The sequence below is a fragment of the Camellia sinensis genome, chromosome 15 (assembly GCF_055761805.1).
Source record: "Camellia sinensis isolate YWXY chromosome 15, ASM5576180v1, whole genome shotgun sequence".
NCBI classification, from domain to species: Eukaryota; Viridiplantae; Streptophyta; class Magnoliopsida; order Ericales; family Theaceae; genus Camellia; species Camellia sinensis.
In genome coordinates this window covers 90,832,430-90,856,657 of record NC_138975.1, presented here as the reverse complement: position 1 = coordinate 90,856,657, position 24,228 = coordinate 90,832,430, and the positions used below count along the sequence as shown (strand labels likewise).

Sequence of the window (24,228 nt, the reverse complement as noted above, 5' to 3'; positions counted from 1 at the left end):
AATTCAACGCCTTTTGTAATGCAGAGTTACTCCATAACAAACATTCACACCGTTAATGATGGTACTATGCCTCTAATACAAAATTCTAACAAGATCGTACTTTCAGTACTTCAATCCAATCACTACTACAGCTGCTTCACCCCTGAAAATAGTTTAACTATGAAGGTCATTCACTGCAACTTACCCAATGAAATTAAAATATACTTTTCACAATTGCTCTAGTCACAAAACAATAACATCAACCATTATATCAAACCTTTCATTAAAAGCCTATACAACTCAAGATGAAAGGATACACCAGCAAATACTCATTCACTTTAAAGAATTTCTAGGTCAATAATAGTCACTCCGACATAATTTCCATAACCAACCAAATTACAACGGCACTTCGTACCATTTTATTTCCTGATAAGGAGTCCACCTAATAACTTCTTATAAGATGACACCATCACAAAACGTTATGGAATAAAGTTAAAATAAGGGATCACACTTTAGTAGGCATACCTATATCTTCTAATTAAGAAAACCACTTACCACTAAAGGTCAAATACATCCAAAGTAAACCTAATAATCGTATTTGATCAACCTACCAACAGCACAATTTCTCACCACTCTTATAGCAAAACAAAGGATCAATATAAGGAGTTCACAACTCTTACTCCAAGGATACGAAACCCCCCTTTTTTTTCTTCTTCTTTTTTTTTTTTTAAAAAAAAAAATTTAACTAAAGGATAAGGGCTGCAAAATAACTCTCATTTCAATTGCAAGAAAACACCGTCGTCACACACACCAAACTTAACCCAAAATACTCACGTATACTTCTCATATTCGCCATTTCTATCCTTTAGGTAAGAGTGATTCTAAGAATTAACACCAATCACTAGCAGTGGACCAATCACAATTTTCACGAAGAATACTCACCCACCAACTCCTTTCCACACGGCAGTTAATAAACTTACCACCAATAACTACCAATAACCTCCACAACCTATCAACGTCAACTTAACTAGTTCTACTCTTACGTGGTGTTCACCAAAATCTTCCAATAATATGTTCTAAGTTCATTATGGGCTCTTTCACGACTAGGTATACAACTAAACCATACTTTAACACCTCAAGTCAACGAGCTAACTCACATCAACACCTACTCCTTATACCCAACACACCATGGAGCCTGCTCCAAAATTAGCACACAACACTACACTAGTACTCCGGTGATTCACAATGCCTAACCTATACAAAGTAATAACCCGATAACACCATCCACATAGCACTAAGCAACGATACAATCCATTAGGCCAATTAACAGTTTCTATCTCCTATCAAGTAGGCACTTCACAAATTTAATTTATTTATCAACCAACCATCACACTGTCATATTCAACCTCAAAAGTCTGCCTGAAGAAAATAGTCAAACCATTCCTATATAAGATTTCCAAAAGTAATGATCGTGAGGCATATTTCAACCATTCATTCCGAAGACACCGCTAACATTCCCACAAGAGTAAGGCACATCCAAGTCACCCAAAAATAAATTTCAAACTAAAAACAACAACAAAAACATCCTCCACACTAGCTCCTTCCTCCAAGGAAATAGTCTAACTAAGAGAGATACAAAATACCATCACCAACAGATGCTCTTAATTAAAACCAAAGGTAAGGAATATATCGTCCTCTTTTATCAAGGGAAACCAAGTACCCTTGAATCGAAGCTAACTCCAAACATTCAAGATGGGGTAAACACAAAACCAAGCACAATGGTAACACTATACCGACCCACTAGCACCCTCAAATTTCCTCCACATCCACAGTATAACGGATAACTAAGTCAAAAACTTAAACTCCCAAAAGAAAATTTAAGATAACTCTTACTTGAGGAAATCTCCACATTTGCATCCCAACTAGTGACTAACTTAACATAACTCAACCTCATAGATGAGATACAGGCACCAAAGTTTGTCTTTATCTCAATATTAGAAACTATGTCATCACAAACACTTCTAAACCCAATCGAAATACTTATGTACACCTTTAGCCATTACGAAACTTTTATCTCATAGTCAAAAGAAACCACCAAAGAATTAACATCAATGATTCTCAAACCATCAGGCACAGATTTGCATGAGGACACACCGATCCGACTTCACTGATCAATCCAACACACTTTAGTCACACGCTCCATTGAACCATAATAGCCTCCCAAGTTAACTCCAAGAGCTTATTCTAAGAACATTTATTATGCCATCACGACCCCCGATATAATAACTACACCACTCAAGCACTCCAATAATCAAGCATCAAGACCAATTACTTATGCACTGGACCATAATTTCTAGAGAGCAACCAATTCTAGCACTCAATATCTCAATCGTTAATAACAAATCACCAATCCTCAAGTCACTATCTCCACTACCAGAGATTCAACACCACAATTACAACCTTTTTCATTTATTCTCCACAGTCTAATTTACCTCAAAACTCTACATTTAAATCACTTTCTAAAAAAAAATTCTTTGTGCACCCACTATAATCCCTACCGTGCCATAACCACTCACACTGCCACAAAGGATTCGAAAGTATTACTGCCTCTCAAGACATGCCAACCACCACTAGGGCAAACCTATGCCAACTCACCACCAATGCTAACACCTAACCCATGTGACACACCAAGGTTCCTGCTCATGATTTTCATGCTCTACACACTATCCAAACAAGCATTTGCACAAATATCTACTTTTACATAAGACCATCCACATAATCATGCAATCACATAAAGCACATACAGGCTACCCTCCTAAGACACTAGCCAGTCTCATGGCAATCAAGGACCTCCAAGTGGAAAAACCATTGATCAAATGCCTTTCCAAAAGGATCTCGATGAGTGCAACAGATAAAAGCTATATCTTAGAAGTTAACCCCATACACATATAACCACATATATACATAAAGCACACAAGGCACGTAAATATCCCATCCTAGCCTAGGAATCCCATTATGATGAAAGTCACTTCCCACGAGCCTAAGGTATTCGAACCTAATGCTCTGATACCAATTTGTAGCGCCCTGCTATTTCATACATAAATCCATCGCAACCAATATAACAATACACCCCAAAGCCATCCTTTTCACTAAACTAAGAACTAAGAATTAAAATTTATAACTTCTCTATTTACATGTCCTTAGAACCTTGTACCCGACTCCAAGTTCTAGAACAAGATGACAATTACAATAGAAGAACCCTATGGGTGTACAAGACAACAACAAAATAAGTCTAACAGCACTATTACAAAACTCTAAGTCATTACAACAAAATATTCTCAACTGTCAATCCCAAAACCGCTTACTTCAAGTCACCACTGTAGTTGTACAACATTATTTCCTGAAAAATAGAATATGGGTGAGCTATATGCCCAGTAAGAATACATTCAAGTCACAATTCATTTACCATATCAACATCCACATCTTTCATCTCTAGATTGTTCATAATATTCCATGAATTTAAGGGTGTGCGCGGTGCGGTTCGGGCGGTTTGAGAGCAAAATTACAAACCGAATGGCGGGTTAGCGGATTGGCGGGTTGACAAATTGCGGTTTGGGCGATTTTTGGCGGATTGGCGGATTTAAGAATATTTTAACTAATTATCACACATTTGCATAATATATAACACTAATTTGTATAATATTTTTTAGATATATAACACAAAGAAATATTACATAATATGTTTCATATATATAACCACTAATTTGTAATAAATTTCATATTTTAAATCTTTTTCACACTCATTTTTACATTGATATTTCATTGAAAGTTAAAAAATATATATGTATTAACTTTAGCGGAGCGGAGCGGTTCGGTTGGCGGATTATAAATTTTAAAGTTTAAACCGCGGTTAGCGATTAGAGTGGTACGGATTGATGCGGATCGGTGCTGTTTTAGCGGATTGGGCGGTATTTTGCACAGCCTTACATGAATCAAAGGAAATTCCACGCAGTTCAGTGTTTTCTATTCAAATTGAAAAGTTAGGGTTTTACCAAATTTGGGGGTTTCTCTCCTTCATCATAGATATAGGTTTTAACAACATTTATATATATGTTTTTAGAAAAAGAGTTAAGAAAATTCAAGCAAAAGTCAAGCAAAATGATTTATTTGTGTAAAACATGGGTTTAATCTAAAAAGATCCTCAAATTAGCTTATAAGTCACAACAATACCACAAAATCTCTTTAAAATAAAGAAATACTAGGATAAAAGTATCCCTACCTTAAAGAAATGAAAAGAAAACTCGGACCCAAAGTTGATGAAATCTCGAAGTCCTTGGATCAAAAGTAAGCCCTTGACGCGCTTTCCAACCTTCCTCAAGGGACCTAGGCGAGAAGATGCTTCTAGATTAGTGGATCTAGCTATCTAAGTGGGAAAAAATTGGGTTTAGAGAGAGAGAAGAGAGACTCACGGTTTGAGAGGAAAGAGAAAGAGAAAATCATGAGAGAGAAGAGTGTTGAGTCTATTTATAGTAGTAGAAAAGTAGCCCTAAGGTTATTGCAAAGAATAAGCCCAAAACCCTCAAAAGTAAGGCCCATTCGGACCCAAAAATTTCAGAAATAACATGCAGAGGTCGACCCTTTGGGCAGAGGTGACGACCCTTTAGGTAGAAAAGACAATCTAGCACAAGCAAGGGGGGTCGACCCTCAGACAGGAGGGGGTCGACCCTAATTTCTAGCAACTAACACAAAAATTTTGCAATATAAGGGGGTCGACCCTTCCCGGACTGGTGTCGACCCTATAGAAAACCAGCAGAGGTACCAAGAATTCAAACAGGTATAACTCTCTCGTTCAGACTCCGTTTTAGGTCGTTCTTGTGTCCAAATCGAAGCCTTGGAAACAAGATTTCCAATGGTTCCAGCCTCACATTCAAATTCAAAGTATGGAAGGAAAAAAGGGATAAAGAGTAAAGGTTGGTCAAAAACAAAAACTCAAATTTTGGGCTTTTGATCTAATCTTGCCTAATACCTTGTTATGGCTTCAATCATGGCTCCAAACATTCCCCAAGGATTGTCAATTATAATATTTAGAGTTCACTTTCCAACCCATCAATGCCACGAGTCCGACAACCATACAAGTTTTAAGGTGACGGGTACTAATTTACACCAATCCAATACGAAATAGAATCCGAGTCATTACAGCAAGGGCAGATTCATTAATCTATTCGGCTTCTATTGATAAATATATTAACAATCCCCATCTGATCGGTAGATTTGTTTCAATGTGACGTTGCAAGCTGTATGTTTTATTCAGCTCTTCAATGTTCAAAATTGACACAAGACATGATTATTCGGCTTTGGAACGACTTGTCCATATGATTACATCACCCTACTTGGCTAGCCGAGTTTGGCATTGAGCTGTATATTTAATTCGGCAGATTACGTTCTAACCGATTATGTTATCGTCGAATTAAGTTATACCACCCTACTTGGCTATTAATTAGCACATGCAGAAAGATTATGTTCTAGCCGATTATCTTATCGCCGAATTAAGTTATATCACCTTACTTAGCTATTAATTAGCACATGCAGAAGACAGATAAAAAGGCGATTTTCATTAATAAATTGAGTACAAACAAAATAAATAAGCAAAAATCTACAAAAACTACATACAGAAAACACCAAACAAAAAGCAAAATTACATTGACACTGCTTATTCTTCAGGATTAGACTACAGCGGCTCAACCTCTAGCTGCTCGTATGGAATTGGCTACTCCAATGTCACATTAGCGGTAGCCAAGGCTCTGAGCCAGCCGCGTTTGAAGCCCTGATTTTCGAACTTGGGTACTTCCTCTACGTATTTTTCTAAGGCAGCGTTTTGTCCGCCTTGGAACACTTTGGAGATCTCAGAGACAACGATTTCTTTTGCCTGCTTTGATTCTTCCAAATCAGCCTCCAGTTTGGTAATCACTTCCTTGGATAACTTGAGTGCATCATCACTCGCGTTCGTCTTTTCTTTGGCGGCCAGCCTGAGTTAATTAGAGCATTTGGCCTTCTCTTCCACGACATTGGCACGACATTGGCCCTCGCTCGCTCTTCTATCGCTTTTCTAGCCTCGGATTCGGCTTTAAGAGAGGCCTCTTCAGCCTTGCCCTTTTTCAGTTTCGAGTTCTGCTTTGAGCAAGTCGATTTGCTCGATAACGTCATAATGACGGCAGCCGATTTCTGTGATCCTACCCGTCGCCTGTAAACAAAAGATTAATAAGATAGCTGGCATAAAAATGAACGAAATATTTTTTCAAAGTTACGTACCAATATCGCCGATTGAGCAGCTAATGCTATTGACACCACATCTGGCTATGCACGGAATGCTGTTTTGTTAATTGGCAGAGAAATCGACGAGGCCACGCTTAAGGCCATGGCAGCATCCTTCAAAGTCGAAGCATCAGAAGCAACCAGCTTGTTCTTTATTCTAGGTTGTATGATAAACGGCGAAGCCAAGTCCTACGACTCTTCTATGCACGACCGTTTATCAGTTTAGTTGTCAGAAGAATCGACTTCGTGCTTGGCGGGCCGTTTATCCCCCTTTTGTTCGGCCACCAGATTGTCCGATTGATCAATGGCAATTTGCTCTGTTTCGGCCATGATAATTTGCTCTGTTTCCTCAACAGGAGCAGGCGGAGAAGACATAGCCACAACAGGAGAAGATGGTGAGGGTTCAGACTTGGCGGCTTCGGCCTTCCTTCGGGTTGCCATCTTCTCGGCATTTTTTCTTCTGGCCATCTGTGCAAGTGACTCCCCAGCTATGTTCTCAGGATCTGTGCCGGGAAGGTCTCCTAAGTCGATGAAAATATCGTCTTCTAATGATACGTCGACTCAGCCTGAAGTGGACGTAAAGTTGAAGCCGGCTTCCTCAAAGGCCAAATTAAAGGTCGCGCCAACCTCCTTTCCTAAATTATCAGATCTGTCTAAGTTGGACTAATTCGGCTGTTCAACGACTTGTTCGGCTACCTGCTCGGCGACCTGCTCTGAATCCGAAACTTCAAGACCAATCTCCCTAAGGTTCTTGAAATTTGGGAAAATGAGTGTCGTGGGCTGCTGTTCGCCCTTTGGAATCAGAATGTGATCCGCGGTCAAAAAAGTAGTGTATGTTGGCTCGTACCGCAATAGGACGTAGGCGACCCTCCCTTGCTTTTGGAGGTTTGGATGGCCGAAGAATTGGAGCGCAGTCTTGATTTGCCCAAGCACAACGTCGTCGCCTGAGATAAGTACTTTTTTCAAATCGTTACCTGCACAAATAAAATGATAAGTATATGCAATCTAAGCCGAATAAACGTATAACAAATGCGCATAGAAATGGGACTATACGGCCACCTGGTTCACCATTTTGTCTAGGAACAAGATCTAGGTGATTTTCGCCTTCGCCGAAGTCCCAATTGCCTCGGACGACGACCATGACATCGTCAGCACACTTATTAGAGCTGGCAAGCATAGTCACCAGGTGGTGATCAGTGTCCTTGGCCCTGAGAAAGTAATGTCCCTGCCGACCAGATGATTTTGCCAAGGCATAACAATGCCGTATAGCAGGGATTCCTAGATTAATCCTAAGTTGGCGGTTTAATTCTACTATTCCCATTATGATTCGGTAAAAGTGTACGTTAGGTTGTGAAGGGTGTAGACCCCAGTGACAAAGGACGACTCTAAAAAATGGATGAAGGAGGAAACATACTCCACCCTCAGTGATTGATAGGAGAGGAAAGATAATCGTATTGTCATCGGTCCTCTCCATGTTGAGTACGCTATCTACCACAAGTGACAGATGGATGTCATCTGGAATGGAAAAGTGGCGTTGAAAAGTAGAAACACGGTCCGGGGAAAGAAGAGCTTTCAAATGTTTCACCATCCAACTCAGAATGGAAAATATGCTAAATTAAAAATAAATAAGAAAATGGGAGTTGGAATGAGGAAGAAATGCAAGGAATAGAAGAACTTACAAGGTAGAGAGAAAAGGACAATGGGGAGCAGATGGAACTTGCAGAGGTCGTGAAGTCGAAAGAGCTTTGCAAATTCAAAAAAATATATTTGAAGGGACAACGCAACTTCATATCGCATTAAATGAACAATGCATACGAAGGGGTGGGAAATTGTAATGATTTCTAAACCATGGTCATTCTGACGCTTCGATATTGAAAGGAGTGCAATCACCGTATTTTTGACTTTCCATATATTAAAACCAAACATGCTGACTAATTGGTATTAGTCGAATCTTTCGAGGCAATTGTGACAGCCGAATAATTATATATTAAGGAAGGCCAAGATATTTGAAGACATCTGGCCGAAGTCAATTCAGCTATAATCTAAGGGCTCTTGAAGCCGAATATACAGATCGGCCATATGAAGAGCTGAATGAGAACCAGCACGCAACCAGAAGGCCGAGTATGCAATCAAGTGCGAGATTAAAAGTGGGCCTGACTTTTGGGCCCAAAGGGTAATATAAAAAGAGGAACGCCAACCAAAGAGAGGTATGTGATAGTAGATATAATAACTTGAGATAGAAGTAAACTTGAGAGCATACTAACTTGTCCGTCGGAGTGCCAATTCTGGCACCCCCGACCGGAGTGTTCATCCATTTTTTAGGTAGCAATCAGCAGATCAAAGACGTCTGACTGGATCCTAGAGTATTTCCAAACCACTTCTCCATAGGAGTCAATTAGGTTTAATTGAGAAATTATTATGTGTGTGTAAGTATATCTACATTTAGTATGATAGATGTAATCTAATGGTTGCTGGATGTGTATATAGCATAGCAGAATTAAGTTGCGGGTCGGGTCAGGTTACTCAGCGAGTTGGGATTTTCAAACCACCACCCACATCGACCCGCCACTTCTACCACCCCCACCCACCCACCCAACCCACCCGCCAAAGTTTAAAAAATGTGCGGTTCGGTGCGATTTTGGCAGTTTTGATGGTATTGTGCACAACCCTACTCCTTACTTATGCTGCATCCATTGTTAAGACTAGTTTAGGTTACCTCCAATAAGCTAGAATTTTTTGGATTACCACATCAACTTATTCAATTTATGCATTTGTGATAAAAAAACAAAAAAAAAAACCACATTGGTCATTTATTACAATTACACCTCTAACATTTGTTTAAAATACGAATTATTTCTTACAATTTTAGAAATTACATCAAGCCTCTTAAAGTTTATAATTTCAAAATAAATGACTTTTTTATTAATAAATTATTAATTCAATTAACAATTTTTAATGATATCAGTAATATATTTCAATTAATAATTTAAGTAATTTTATTATTATATAATAGAGCAGTTAGAAATTTAATTTTTTCAATTAATTATGTTAAATAAAAAATTCTGACAAGAAAATATCTGTAATTTTTTAAATCACAGAAAATAATTTATATTTATGTAAACTTCAAGGAATATATTTATAATTTTTTTTAATTTTTATATAAATATAATAAATTAAATAAATTATAATTAAGAGATTAATTTAATTTTTTTAATAAATAAATAAACTGATTAAACCATCAAAACTAGCAAAAGAATCCAACTCAAATAGTTACGCCAAAAGGACGCAATGTTGGTGAATCACACCAAAACCTTAGATCGATCACTCTCTCTACACATAGTCTATACAATACAACTTTCCCTCATCACAATGCAATTTCCAAGCAGTGAAATGAGACCTCAAATAGTGATATTTGGGGACTCCATCACTGAACAATCATTCAGATCAGGTGGTTGGGGTGCTTCTCTCGCTGACAATTACTCTCGCAAGGTTCCCCCATTTTGCTTTTACAATTCAATTTCTTGCATTCTAGGAAGATAATCTAATAATCTTGAGATTGAGCACATACATACATACATCGCTTGTTATATATATATATATATTTATTTATTTATTTTGATGATTTTTTTGTAGGCGGATGTAGTGCTTCGTGGGTACGGTGGATACAATACTCGTTGGGCCTTGTTTCTCTTGCATCACCTTTTTCCTCTGGTATATCATCCTTGTCTTTATCATTCTTCAATATATACCCTTTTTTTTTTTTTTTTTTTTCAAACTTACAATCGCTGTTATTGTTTTTTTTTTTGGAAATTGTACTGTATACACTTCAAATCATATAATTTTTGCACCCGTTTTCAGCTGCTGGATTAGAAAAAAAGACAAATTTCATTCTAATTTTGAAATATGGGGAATTACTTCCGGATCGCAATAGGTCCTATGATAATTAGCATCCTTTTTATAAAAACCATCACTAATTGTTAGTTTTTAGAAAAATGTCATTAATTATCAGTTTTTAGCGATGAGTTTGTTAGGACTAACTTTCAGCGGCGAATTGATAGCACTTAATGGGAATTAAGTCCACCTATTAGGACGTGTTGATAATTTACCCTTTGAAAATAAACATACAACTCCATGTGATTTGTGGACTGAAATGCACAGTCAAACATTATGTCCAAGTTAACACTAGTGTGAAACAAGTGCCTAGTTGGACATAAGGAGTTATATGCTCATTTTCAATTGTGCCGCACACGAACTGGAGATTCCATTTCCACACACCACTTTATCTCAGTTTACACCACATTTTTAGTTCAGATATCAACTTCTAAACAAAATTACATGGTTTGGATATCTGATTTTTGAACCAAAAAAATGCGTGAAGCGAGAGAAAGTGATGTCACAAGAGGTATAGTGAATTTTGAGTCCCAAAAAAATGACAAAAATGCTTGTGATTTACATAATGAGGTTACTTACGTACAAGTGTATTTTAGTTTTTTTTGCTTAAGTTGTTAATGGTACGGATGGTGCACTTTAGTCCGCAAGTATAGGAGGTTATGTAGTTATTTTCAAATGGCATGGGGTAAACTGCACATGGAGTTAGTAAACTACATGGAGGTAAATGTTTGCCCTAAAAGATGAATATGATCAATTGATGTTAGCCATTTTAGATGGTAATCTACACCAGCATAATCGATGACCAGATGAGCAGTAACCACAACCACCGCAATAGGACCATAGCCAACATTACTTTGTGGCATAACACACAATATAAGGGTTGTAACTAACCGATTTAAATTTCACAATTTGTTGGCGCCGCTACCACAACGACCTATAATCAACCATCACGATGGTTTGCAACAAACACAAATCTAATCTGGATCATAATTTACATACAGCATGCACCCAAAAAGGGTGTATATTGTTATTGTAAAATGACCCCTTTTTTCATGTTTAATTCTTTGGTAGGATGTCTTATGAAATTTGAGGGAACATCTCAAGAGGGGCAGCCCATTTACTTTGTAGTTTGTTGTATAGAAAATGGTTTTCAATTGTTCCCCGGAAAAATTATATATGACTTTATTTTATTTCATTCTTCATCCAATAAATTCAATTAGGGACATAAATTGACCCCTTATTTGCTTCACAAATAAATCTAAAAATATAATTGTTTTCTTATTGCTTGAGATTTCTATAGATTTCAATGTTATGATGATTTTTAAGATTTGCATACACTTGAGTGGCATCAAGTGATTCCATTGGAATTTTGAAAAATGGTGGGCTAGTTCAAATTTTATGTTATTATTATTATTGTGATTTTTAAATTAACTCCACAAAACTCTTCAATTTAAAAATCGAGGCTATTTGGTTTAGTTTCTTTTTTATTTTAAGGTACTCTATTTAAGTCATCAAAGTGATACTTATTAAGAGCATTTAAATACTTACGATGGTCATCTTTCTTCTACTATTATAATGATGGGTAGATCTATTGAGAAAGCAGTTATGGATATTGCTAAATTAATTACAAACTTTGATGCTTCTAATAGTTGCACATTGCTGTTGTTGTAACTCAAATTGTCCTGCCAATAGACCTACTCATTATATAGATAAGTAATGAATAATCAAAACTCTAATTTGGCCAATTTAATTCAATTTCTATCATACTTAGCTTCCATTCCTTTCAGGGAGAAAACATAAATCTTATTAACTCTTAGCTTCTCATTTACAGTAAACTTGTTTCATGGTTTTATTTTCCTAATCTTCTTATAAACCAAACGAAGCCTTAAGTCCCATCAAATGGGGTCGGCTATATGAATCCTTCTTCTCTACTTGCTCATTTCATAAGTGATCCGAGCAGCTTTTTTATGTGTTGGTTGTCAATTACTTAACACACAACCCTCCTCCTTTACCTGGGCTTAGGACCGGTGGAGTTCTTCTTATAGTGAATCTATATTATGGTGTGGTAAAAAAAGTTTAAATGTAGAGTACAAAAGATTAATTGTTAAAATTCTGGCTCTGTCACTAGATATAAGAGTGAAATATAGAATAGATATGCAGCTCATCACCTGCTCTTCACAAGTTAATGACCATAAAATATTGAGATGTTTACAATCTTTATTTTTATGGTGCTTGAAAGCTCAGCTGGGTTTTTGGTTATGGTTTAAAAATAAATTTAGTAGTTCCTGATTATCTTAATTTAAGGAAATATAAAATTGATTACGCTGCTAATCACCCACTCATTACAAGCTTTCTCAATGACCATAACATATTCAGTTGTTTCCAACAAATCATTTAGTTATTGCTGCTGCAATACCTTTATCTTTATTGTAATCTCAGCTGGACTACCATCTGGGGTTTGTTTTGCAGGGCTCTGCAACACCTCCTGTTGCTACCACAATCTTTTTTGGAGCTAATGATGCAGCTCTTTTTGGGAGGACCAGTGAACGGCAACATGTACCTACTGAAGAGTACAAGGAGAACCTCAGAAAAATTGTTCATCATTTGAAGGTTCAAAATTCCATTTACTTTGTTAGCTTAAAATGTTCATTATTTCATACATTAATTCACCCAAAAATTATTTCGTGCATTATGTTTCTTTTAGATGCTCATACGCCAAATATTCTATATGCTTTGGACTAGCCATGCACTATTCCTAAATTTCACATTTGTCTGCTATGTTATCCATCCTTTTAGGAGGAGTAACAAACACCTTTCTTTTGGAGAAGTGAGCAATCACAAATGCATGTTGGTGCTCAAGAAACCCACAAAATGGCCTAAAATGAATCAAGAATCTCAATAGTTGCCTCACTACGAAAATTCTCCTTGTTTTTCAAAGCCTATCAATTGAATGACTTGGATGGACAGATAAGTTGTTCAATTAAGCAGAAAATGTGGACCACAATGTTATGCAATGAATTATTCTATATTGCTTCCATGACTTTGTTACCATCACCACCACCACTTTCCTGCAAGCACTAGCACCATATTTTGGCAATCAGCAGATGGAACAGTGCTATTAACCTGACCAAACTTTTTACTGTCTGTTATTAACAATTTTTTTTGCGCTGGGAGGCATTGTTTGGAAATGAATCTAACAGGAACATTTTTTTGTGAAGAGGGTGCTCAGTCTCACACTTTGTAGTCCTAGATTTTATCATTGGACCAAGCAATGCGGCTTATTTTGTAAGATCTCTGAATGTTTTTTTGTATATTCAATTGTGTATCAATACAATGTATACATCTGATATATATATATATATATATATATAGCAAATCTAGGCCTAATCCTAAATAGGAAACGGGAATAAAACTAAACCAAAATATTCACATAATTTAACACAATCGAATCAATCTGAAGTATTCACATAATAATGGCCTCGTTTGGGAAGTTGGCTATTTTAGTTTTTGGCTATTTTAGTAGGCTAAAATATTTGTGTTTGGGAAGAGGGTTAGATTTTTTTTAGTTGGATGTGATATTTGTGAGAGAAAGTGAAATGATTATGGGTTTGATAGGACATTTTGTCTTATTGGCTATTTTAGCCTATTTTGTCTTTTTGTGGATTTTAGTAAAAAAAGAGTCAATTTTTGGCTTCCCAAACACTATATGCTAATATTATTCTCACATCCTCTCTCAAATTCAAGGTGTTTTAGCAGAAAACACTGAGAGTTTGCTAAGAAGAAACTGAAACCGAGCAGTGGTGTAACTTTGGTAAAGTAGTCAGCAAGTTGCAGAGCCGAAGAGACGAAAGGAAGCGAGCTAGGGCCAGAGCCAGACTGCAGATGACAATCAATCTGAATATTTTTCGTCTGTTCATGAAAGACAATGTTATGGGCAATTTGAATAGCACTACGGTTGTCACAATAGAGTGGTCAGAGAGGACTGAGGGATGTCCAAGTCAAATAGGAGACAACGAAGCCAGACAACTTCAACAGTAGCATGAGCCATAGCACGGTACTCAGTTTTGGCATTAGAACAGGAATAACAATTTGTTTCTTGTTTTTCCAAGAAATCAAGGAATCGTCAAAAAATATACAGAAACCAGAAATGGATTTATGATCATTAACATCACTATCCCAATCAGCATCAGTATAGGCCACCAAATCCAAGGAAGAAGTAGAAGACAATAGCAAGGCCTAGAAGATAGTACCAAAAAGATAGCAACTAATCCAAATCAAAGCAGCCCAATGTGTAGATTGAGGAGTAGAACGAACTAGCAAACCACATGAACAACACAGGTAAGATTAGGGACACCATCAGTAGAGATGCTGCTTGACCTCAGAGATAGTAGAAGAGTTAGAACCAGTGATAATCATATCATCCACGTACAGTAATAAGGCAACAAATCCAGTAGAGGTGTAGAGAAGAAACAAAGCAGAGTCCTGGGCACAAGGATGAAACATAAGCTCAGTAACAGCAGTTTGAAAGTGATCATACAAAGCACGAGGAGATTACTTCAAACCATACAAAGCACGCCGAAGACGACAAACCTATCTAGAGGAATGGTGAAGGCTAGGGGAAGGATGGATGTAAACTTCCTCAGTGAGATGGCCATTAAGAAAAGTATTTTTAACATCCATTTGATAAAGAAGCCAATGACGAACAATAGCAATAGAGATCAAAGTATGGACAATAGTCTTCTTGGCAATAAGGGCAAAGGTCTCCACATAATCAACACCATACTTCTGTGAGAAACCTTTGGCAACTAGGCGAGCTGTGTAGCGGTCAAGAGAACTATCAGAATAAGTCTTGACTTTGTAAACTCATTTGCAACCAATCCGATTCTTACCAACAGGCAAAGGAACCAACTCTCAAGTACTAGTTTTTTCCATAGCTCGAATCCAATGAGGATCCTGACAGGCCTCCTTGTAAGACTGAGATTCTAAAAATAGTAAATAGCATTATGAAGGAGAAAAACATATTTTAGCAAAACCAAATTTGACTACCTATTTACGGATACGAAGGGGATACTTATGGTTAGCAAGGTCAGAATCGTCAGAAGCAGGAGGATTAGCAGCAAGGGTAGAGGCAACCGGTGAAGCGAGAGCCTTGCGACGAGAATAGACTAACAACGGAGGAGGAAGAGGAGAAGAGGGAACATACTCATGGGTGTCAGTGGAGAGGGACTCATTAGGAGAGGTAGTACGAAGAGAAGAGGAAACAAGCTCATTGGGAACAACAGAGATGTACTCATTAGAAGGGACCTCAGAAGGAAATAGATCAATATGAACAAAATCCTCTTTGGAAACTAGGGTTGCAAGAGGAAGAAGCTGAAAGTAAGGTAGACGTTCAAGAAAGGCAACATGGTGGGAGGCATAAAGGCGACAGGAAATAGGATCATAATAGTGATAATCTTTCTGAGTGAGACTGTAACCCAAAAGGACACACATGATAGATCGAGCACTAAGTTTTGTCTTATGTTTACAGGGTAAAGGGACAAAACAAGTAGATCCAAACACATAAAGAAGGGAGTAATTGGGAAGTTGAGAAATCAGAGCTTCATAAGGAGACCAACCAAATAAAAGGGGAGTAGGCATATGGTTGAGAAGAAAAGCAGTAGTAAGAACTGCCTCACCCTAAAACAAAGCTGGAATAGAGGCAGAGAGAAGGAGAGACCTACTTGTCTCAAGGAAACGCTCAGCTCAACCATTTTGGGCAAGTGTGTTAGTACAGAAAGTTTGATGCTCATCCCAAGAAAGAGCCTGAACAGAGGCAAAGAGAAGAGACCTACCTGTCTCAAGGAGATGATGGTGCTTACGCTCAGCTTGACCATTTTGGGCAAGTGTATCAGTACAAAAAGTTTGATGAACGGTACTCAAATTGGCCAAATACTCACAGAACTCAGTTTTAAAATATTTCCCATCCAAGTTAGACCGTAACAATTTAATAGTAGACCAAAATTGTGTAGTGACCATAAACTGAAAAGTACAGTATATCTGGTAGAAGTCAGGCTTATGAGTTATAAGATAAACCCAAGTGTAACGGGTGCAGTCATTAACAAATGAAACATAATATGCAAAATCCCTTTTGGTGAGAATAGGAGAAGGACCCTAGACATTAGTATGAACTAAAGAAAACAATGTATTAGATATAGAAGTACTTTTACAAAAAGTTAAGGTTGTCATTTTTGCAAATTTACACCCCCGACACTCGGTAAGTTGATTGGGAGAACCTTTATCTAATATGCCTGTTTGAGCTAAAGATCGTAAGTGGTTAGTAAACAAATGCCCTAATTTAGAATGCTACAAATAAAAAGGACTTGACAAAGAATCTAATTGAAAAGAGGAAAAGGCAGTTGGAAAGGTAGTCATAAGCAGATGCAAGCTCTCTACCCACATAGAGGTCTCTAACTCTACGGCCAGTTTTAATCTGTTGCTTGGACATTCGATCCTGCATAGAACAGATAGAAGAAGAAAAGATAACATCAAAATTGGAGGCATCAAGCTGATTGATAGATAATAAACTGGCAGATAATTGAGGAACATATAAGAAAGATGGAATAGAGACAACAGACATAGCAGACGGTAGGACAGACCCAACAGATATGACAGACATATCAGACTCATTAGTAGCATTAACAGTAATAGGAAAGGGAAGGGGGTACAATTTTGAAATAAAAAGAGATGATAAGTCCATATGATGAGACGCATCGGAGTCAAAAAGCTAGACAAACAGAGATACCTGAAGAAGACTCAAGCAAACCTGAATGAAGAGAGGAAACAATGGAGGCGGATAGGGAGGGCTGGGAGATAGACAGTATATGCTGAAGCTAACGACCAATATGAGCACTCAATAAAGCCAAGTCAGGATTAGGAAACGGAGCAAATGCAGTATAAACGGCTGGAGTCTGAAAAGTACTTTGAATGGGAGCTTGGAAGTATGGCTGAAACTGCGGAGCAAATGATCGTCCTTTCTTGGGGTAGTGGTACTTCCAATAGCCCCTTTGATGGTAGAAGGCACACTCATCAGTAGCTGGAGACATTGTAATAACCAGAATACTGAGGGGTTCTAGTGTAATAAATCCTAAATAGAACAAAATAACCAAACTAGGGGTCAAAGGGTAATAACCAAAATTTGAGGGGTTCTAGTAAACCCAAAATAGACTAAAGTAACCAAATCAAGATCAGATAACCCGACAAACCAAATGACCCGACGAACTAGTCGAACAAGAGAGAGAGAGAGAGAGCAGACCTCGTGAAGAGAGATAGCGAGATCGTGAGACAACCGGGATTTTCGTGAATCAGATGCTCATGATCGATGGGCCATGACTCGAGCTCAGATTGGTTGCGATTGATGGGTCACTACTTCGAACTCATATGGGTCAAGATGAACACAGATGGGTTGACAACCAGAGAAACAGAGACGATTAAGCAGATGGGTCACACGATCCTATCGAAGCAAAGGTTGGACTTGATGTTGACCAGAGAACTCGATTGAGTCCAGAGACAGAGTCAAACCAGAACCAAAAATCAACCTCATGAGCCAGAAGTTGAGTCCGACGAACTAGAGGAGATTGGACAATAGCGAATTAGAGGAGTTCTGAACCAGGTGGAATGGGTCGCGATTCTAGTGCTCAAGGGGTTGGGATTTCAATGAAGGCTGATTCTGAACTAGATGAAACTTTGAACAAACAAGGAACTTCGATCAATTAGAAGCAAGAATGAACGGTAGCTCTACCATGTAAGATTTTTGAATGTTTTTTATATATTCAATTGTGTATCAATACAATGTGTACATCTAATAGATATAGCAATTCTAGGCCTAATCCTAAATAAGAAACAAGAATAAAACTAAATTAAAATATTCACACAATCTAACACAATATAATCAATCTAAAATATTCACATAATAATATATACAAATATTATTCTCACATATTTATCAATACAAAAAGTTTTTATATGTGGAATATGGTGGGGGGGAAGGGAAGGCAGGATTAGATGGACTGCCTCTAAGTTAGGGTGACCTGAAAGCCTACTATCTAGAACTGGTTGGTCATAACGAGGTGGATCAGTGGGTCCATGTAGTGTAGTATCAATGTCCAATGTCTATCTATGTGCTGTCTAGAAAAAGAATAACGTTATGGGACACAATGCTGTTATGTTTGTTGTGGTGGAGAGAAGGCATAGGTTGTTTGATGAGGTGAAGTCACTGCTTATTGTAAAGAGCAAATATTGATCTTTTTGTGTAGTTGAATTGTTCATAGGGTAAATTGTTGATGGAGTCATGCAGCATATGTAGCAAATTTTCTGAAAAATAATTGCTTTAGTTTGCTTAATCATATTTCTCGATGTCATTGTTGAATATATTTGGAATATGGCACTTTTGCCTTTTTAATATTGCCAATTTTTTTTTTAGATTAGTAAACATGTTATCACCTTGCAGGTCAAATCTTGTTTTCCTTTGATTTAAGTATTCCTCACTCATGGTTCTTACTCATGTTAACACATTGTATACTCTTTTCATAAAATTCTTATTCCAAATTATAAGTTTAGGACCTGCACTTCCTATTTTTGCATTCTTTCCTCAGGAGTCTTTTCACTATCTATTGTGTGTATACCTTTTTAATTTCTAATTAATAGCTCACTCTTTCTTGGATGTTGACTGCAGGAATGCTCTCCCGCTATGCTAGTAGTGCTTATTACTCCACCACCCATTGATGAAGAAGGACGTTTTACATACTCACGGTACCTCCTAATTTCATATTTGATTATGACAGAAGGGAGAACTGGAGATGGAATAAAATTTCTGTAATTCTATGGTCCCAGAAAGGGAACCAGAAAAAAGGAAAAAAAGGAACATCAATTCAATGGTTGATATTTAAAGTTGGTGTTGTGGGCCCATACCTTAAGTAAATCTAAACCATTGATACAAAATTCTGGGTATTTTCTGGGTTTTTATGTCTGGGATTGTAGTATTGCTCATAAAATTTTGAACAAAATACTACACTTTGTGTTACAAAATAATAATAATAAAGTTAAAAAGTTTATTTGAGATGCAATGTTGTTTTACTATGAGGAAATCTACTTACCTTGGAGGGGACTTGATTCCCCAATTGTTGCACATGGTCATGAAGGATTCTCGTCCTTCTTAACAACAATGGCTGCTAGTGGATTGGGTAACCCATCCTGTAGCCTAGGTCATGCATTAAGTTCAGTATGTGATTATTTATTAAAACCAGTATACATTATTATGGTAATAAGTTTAATTTGGCTGAGCAGATCTTTATATGGCGAGAGAGCAATGGAACTTCCAGAAAGGACAAATGAAATGACAGGAGTTTATGCCAAGCAGTGTGTTGAATTGGCCAAGGAACTAGGTCTCCCTTCCATCAATCTATGGTTGAAAATGCAGGAAACAGAGGGTTGGCAAAAGAAGTTCCTCAGGTCAGTGAATATTTGGAGGTTTTTTATAACTTGCTGTGTATTGATACCAATGCTGCATAACTGCATTGGTTACACATATCATGCACATACCTTTTTTGATCAGCTAAAAGAGAACTTTATTGATGGAAAGAACATACAAAGTATGGAAATACATCAATAAAGGGGGAATTAGTGCAAAAGCATGACAGAACACAAACTCAATCCCAACTAAGTTGACACTGAGAAAGGGATCCTATCAATTGCTAGCACTAACCATAGGGGTTGGTGAGAAACCAACAAGCAGCCAAAGACAAACAAAGGCCACTGAAATACTAGCCTGCACCCTCAAATAGAAAATCTAATCTGATGGAGATTGGAGACAATATCATGAGTTGAATAATCCACCTCCATGTGCACTATAACCAAAAAAGCAATCTGCAACATCACCTTTTCACCTAATACTTCAAAATTGGGTTGGACCCCATTAAAAAGACAATCATTTCTCATTTTCCAAACAGACGACAGCACAACTAAAGGTACTATCCTCCACATTTTGAACAACCAACTTTTCAATTTGCCACCTGACCACCAATGACGTAGGTCCTCGATTAATCGAGGAATTGCCCAGGATTGGTCCCACCAACTTATCATTTTTTACCACAGCTTCCAAACCAGTGGACAAAGCATTAGCACATGGTGTACTGATTCCACCTCTGATTTGCAGAATACACACAAAGTGTTGGCAGTGGCATCTAATACCCCAATCCTTTGAAGGAAGACTGAAGTTTTAACTCTGCCTCTCCAAGCTAACCAACCGAAAAATTGCACTTTTGGGGGAGTTATATTTTCCCACAACCCTTTAGGTAATTTCAGACTTGGTCCTTTTGATTCTACCCACCACTTCCACACACAGGCCACAGAGTACTGCCCTGAATTATTACCTACTTGGGTGACGTTTCTTACGTGGAAATGTGTTTCCACACTCTCAAATAAACAAAAGAAAAACAATTCAAACTTATTCTAATACTTTCTGTTTACATAATATTTATTCATACTTAACAAAGACAATTTGTAGTTGACATTAAACTCCAATAATAATTCATATTTAAACACATTGCAACTAAGCAGAAAAACAAATAATGGTTAGATTATATTTATATATTTAATTTATAAAATATATACATGCTGCCATAAGTGCTCCCAACCTTAGAAACTTCTATGCTCTCCTGTCCCTGCTTTGTGCAACTGAGGTACATACCGTGACAGCAGATCTCACTTTAAAGGGGCTGGTAGCTTTAAACTACTGCTACATTGTTCTGATTGAGTTGATATGTTCCTTGTTTGTTTGGGCTTACCTGTGAGACACAAATGTGAGCTGAATTACAGATGTGCCCATATTTTCTTGAAAATAAATGCTGGACAATATCCAATTAGAGCCTTTAAAGGTCATGGCATTTGGTTTCTGGAAACAAATGCTAAATCTTGATGTACTTCAATTACTATCAAAGAAAGGAAATGAATTTATAACCGTTAGCATGAATATCCTAGTTGTCACCGATGTTTTTTTAGTTTACCAGGGTTGAACTTGATGTTTGCTAGTGTGTTCTAATATTTCCCATTGTGTTGTTTACAGTGATGGGTTGCACCTGACACCAGAAGGCAATGCAGTTGTCCACCAAGAAGTCGTAAGAGTTTTTAATGAGGCAGGGCTTTCTGCTCCAGAAATGCCATATGATTTCCCTCATCACTCAGAAATTGATGGGAAGGCACCTGAGAAAGCTTTCCAGCAACAATGCTTATGATGTTTTAGTTTTTAATGGAAAGTTAACTTCATTTTTTCTTTTGAGAATGTGTATTGATTTCCATGAAACGACTACTACCATTATTATTTTTATTTTTATTTTTATTTTTATTGGTTGTACCTCCAAAAGATCATGAGCAATGTTCTTGGTGATTCTGCAATAGATTTGATACTTTATTTTTGTTGTTTGATTAATAATATACTCTATTTTGAATATCTTATCAGTCTTGTTGCTTAAATAGGGGTCCAAGTATTGTTGATATGTATGGCTTTGTTGTGAATCCCTTTTTCATTCGACTGCATTGAGATTAAACTAAATAGATGGTATCCCATATATGGATGTATGTTTCTGAATTTGAGCATTTTAGACTTTGCTTAGCTTTTCAGATGATCATACTAGCATGTGCCCTTCAAATAAGGGAAATGGTGGTGAGTTAATAGCAGAAAGTTGGGTAAATTTAGGTGTAAAAACAGCCTGAGGGCCCAACAGCCTGCCCGCGGCCGAACCAGTCTTGGAGCCTGGCCCAGCCCGATACTCTGAGCTAGGGCTTGGGCTGTGTGTCTATGGCCCAAGCCTGACCCAATCTGGCCTGACAGCCCAGCCCAACGGTTCGAAATTGGTCTTTTCTGGCCCGACCTGCACACACCCCTCCCCAAGGCAGCAATGGTCCAAAAAAAAAAAAAAAAAAAAAGGGAAAAAACAATCAAACGGCAATGGTCAATTTTTTTTTTTTTTTAAATTTTAAATTTAATTTAATTTTTATTATTTATTTATTTATTTATTTATTTATTTATTTATTTATTTTTAACATTTGGCCACTCCAACTTTTTACTATAAATAACCTCTCATTTCAGTTTTTTTCTCAAACAAATCTCTTTGACTCTCAACTCTCTCATCGCAATCAACTTTCAAGCCTCATTTCTAAGAGGTTATTGTAATTGTGCAATTCTAAGAGGTTATTGTAATTGTGCAAGAAGAAATTTTTATCAAAATAAGTTCATTTTTATATCGCATTCGTCATTCGGTAATATTAATTGTTTAAATTAATATTTATTAGTTACTCAATTTTTTATATTAATTGTTGTTAATATATATTATTTGTTATTGTTGATTTATTAGTTACTCATTATTTTAATTAATTGTTAGTTAATATATATTATTTTACTTGTATTAATATGGATCTTAATGTTTTTGTCGATATTTGACATGAATCAGTTGATTCTATTGCTAATCCTTCTAACCCTACTGTAACAGCATCATCATCATCTAGGGGTTAGTTTATTTGTGAGCATTTTGAAAGAGTATCTGTAACTAATCTTGATGGGACAATTGTAACTAAGCAAAATGTAATTATTGTGCAAATTTACTTAGTTGTGCGTGGTACTAGTCATTTAGAAAGGCATGCTCAAAGGTATTTAGGAAATTAACAACTTGATATTAGAAGTCAAAAGAATTTGGGACTTCATCAACTGTTAATTTGTCTACCTTTTCATATGATCTTGTATGTGTACAAGATATGGTAGTTAATTATATTGCTAAAAAAGAACGACCTTTTACTGTTAGTTAGTGAATGTTCCAATTTTGTTGAAATGATTCAAGGAGGTTTTGTATCTCAATTTCAAAGTTTTTTAAGAAATACTATTAGAAATAGTATATTAAGAAATTTCATGATATTAAAATTGAATTTTTAAAATTTTTTAAATATTTGAATGGAAGAGTTTGTTTAACATCTGATTTGTGGAAGTCAAATAAAGGTTAAAAATATCAATGCATCACTGCACATTATATTAATAATGCTTGAAAATTAAATAAAAGTATAATTTTATTTAAATTAGTTGAACTTCCATATACTGATAAGCAACTTGGGATAGAAATAAGAAATGTATTATCTAAGTATGCTTTGCAAAATAAAATATTTACAATTAATTTAGATAATGCAACATATTACAATAAGACTATAGCGCATCTTAAATCAACTTTACAATTACATCTCAGTGGTGATTTATTTCATGTTCGTTGTTGTACTCATGTTTTAAACTTGATTGTTAAAGAAGTTATAAATACATATGAGGATTTTTTAATGATAATAAAATAAGCGATTTTTACTATTAATAGTTATTCTCATCGAATTTTTGTATATAAGAAATTTTGTCAACAAGAAAGTATGAAATCTAGAAAATTACCTTCAGTCATTGACACCTGATGGAATTCGACATATAATATGTTAGAGGTAGTTTTAAAACAAAGAAAAATAGTAGATTTGTTTTTTTGAAACAAATATAATAACAAGAGTACTGAAACCCACGGAGCATGATTGGCTCCACATAGGCTTATATAAAAAATTTCTAAAACAATTTGTTTGGGTAACACAATTATTTTCTTATATATATATATATATATACACATATATACTTGTTTCACCATTTATTTTACATATTTTAATAGATATAATGATAGCTTTCTTAAATATATATCTATTGAATATTATACCACCATTATACGAAAAAATTTAATAAATATTTTAATCAATTGTCTCATCTTTTAGGTTTAGCCATTAATCTTAGGTGTAAAAAAAATAGTTTAAATTTTTTTTTACAACTTATTTTCAGTGATAAAAACAATTTGATTCTATTATTGAAATACTGCATAAATTATTTCAAGAATATAAAGATGTAGTTGTAAATAGACCACCTACACACACACTACACCAACATTATCTTGAAGTGGAAGATTAAATATATTTCAACAATAAAAACTAGAAGAATGTTTCAAAATGCGA

General features: G+C 36.3%; 1 protein-coding gene across 4 annotated transcripts; it reads left to right on the top strand.

The window, feature by feature from the left end:
• Positions 1-9,533: 9,533 nt before the first annotated feature.
• LOC114302760 (GDSL esterase/lipase At5g62930) lies at positions 9,534-21,664 on the top strand. Of its 4 annotated transcripts, none has more exons than XR_014356858.1 (7): positions 9,539-9,780; positions 9,925-10,002; positions 12,652-12,792; positions 18,893-18,969; positions 19,504-19,668; positions 20,372-20,510; positions 21,281-21,664. XR_014356858.1 is itself a non-coding variant. In XM_082909395.1 (6 exons), exons 1-6 carry the CDS (start codon positions 9,580-9,582, stop codon positions 21,447-21,449), a joined length of 831 nt encoding a protein of 276 aa, XP_082765521.1. In that variant the 5' UTR covers positions 9,534-9,579; the 3' UTR covers positions 21,450-21,664. The 4 variants fall into 4 exon arrangements, 2 of the variants coding, with proteins under 2 accessions (XP_082765521.1, XP_082765520.1); XR_014356857.1 differs by having other exon boundaries at positions 9,548-9,780; positions 12,622-12,792; XM_082909395.1 differs by lacking the exon at positions 20,372-20,510 and having other exon boundaries at positions 9,534-9,780.
• The last annotated feature ends 2,564 nt before the right edge of the window (positions 21,665-24,228 follow it).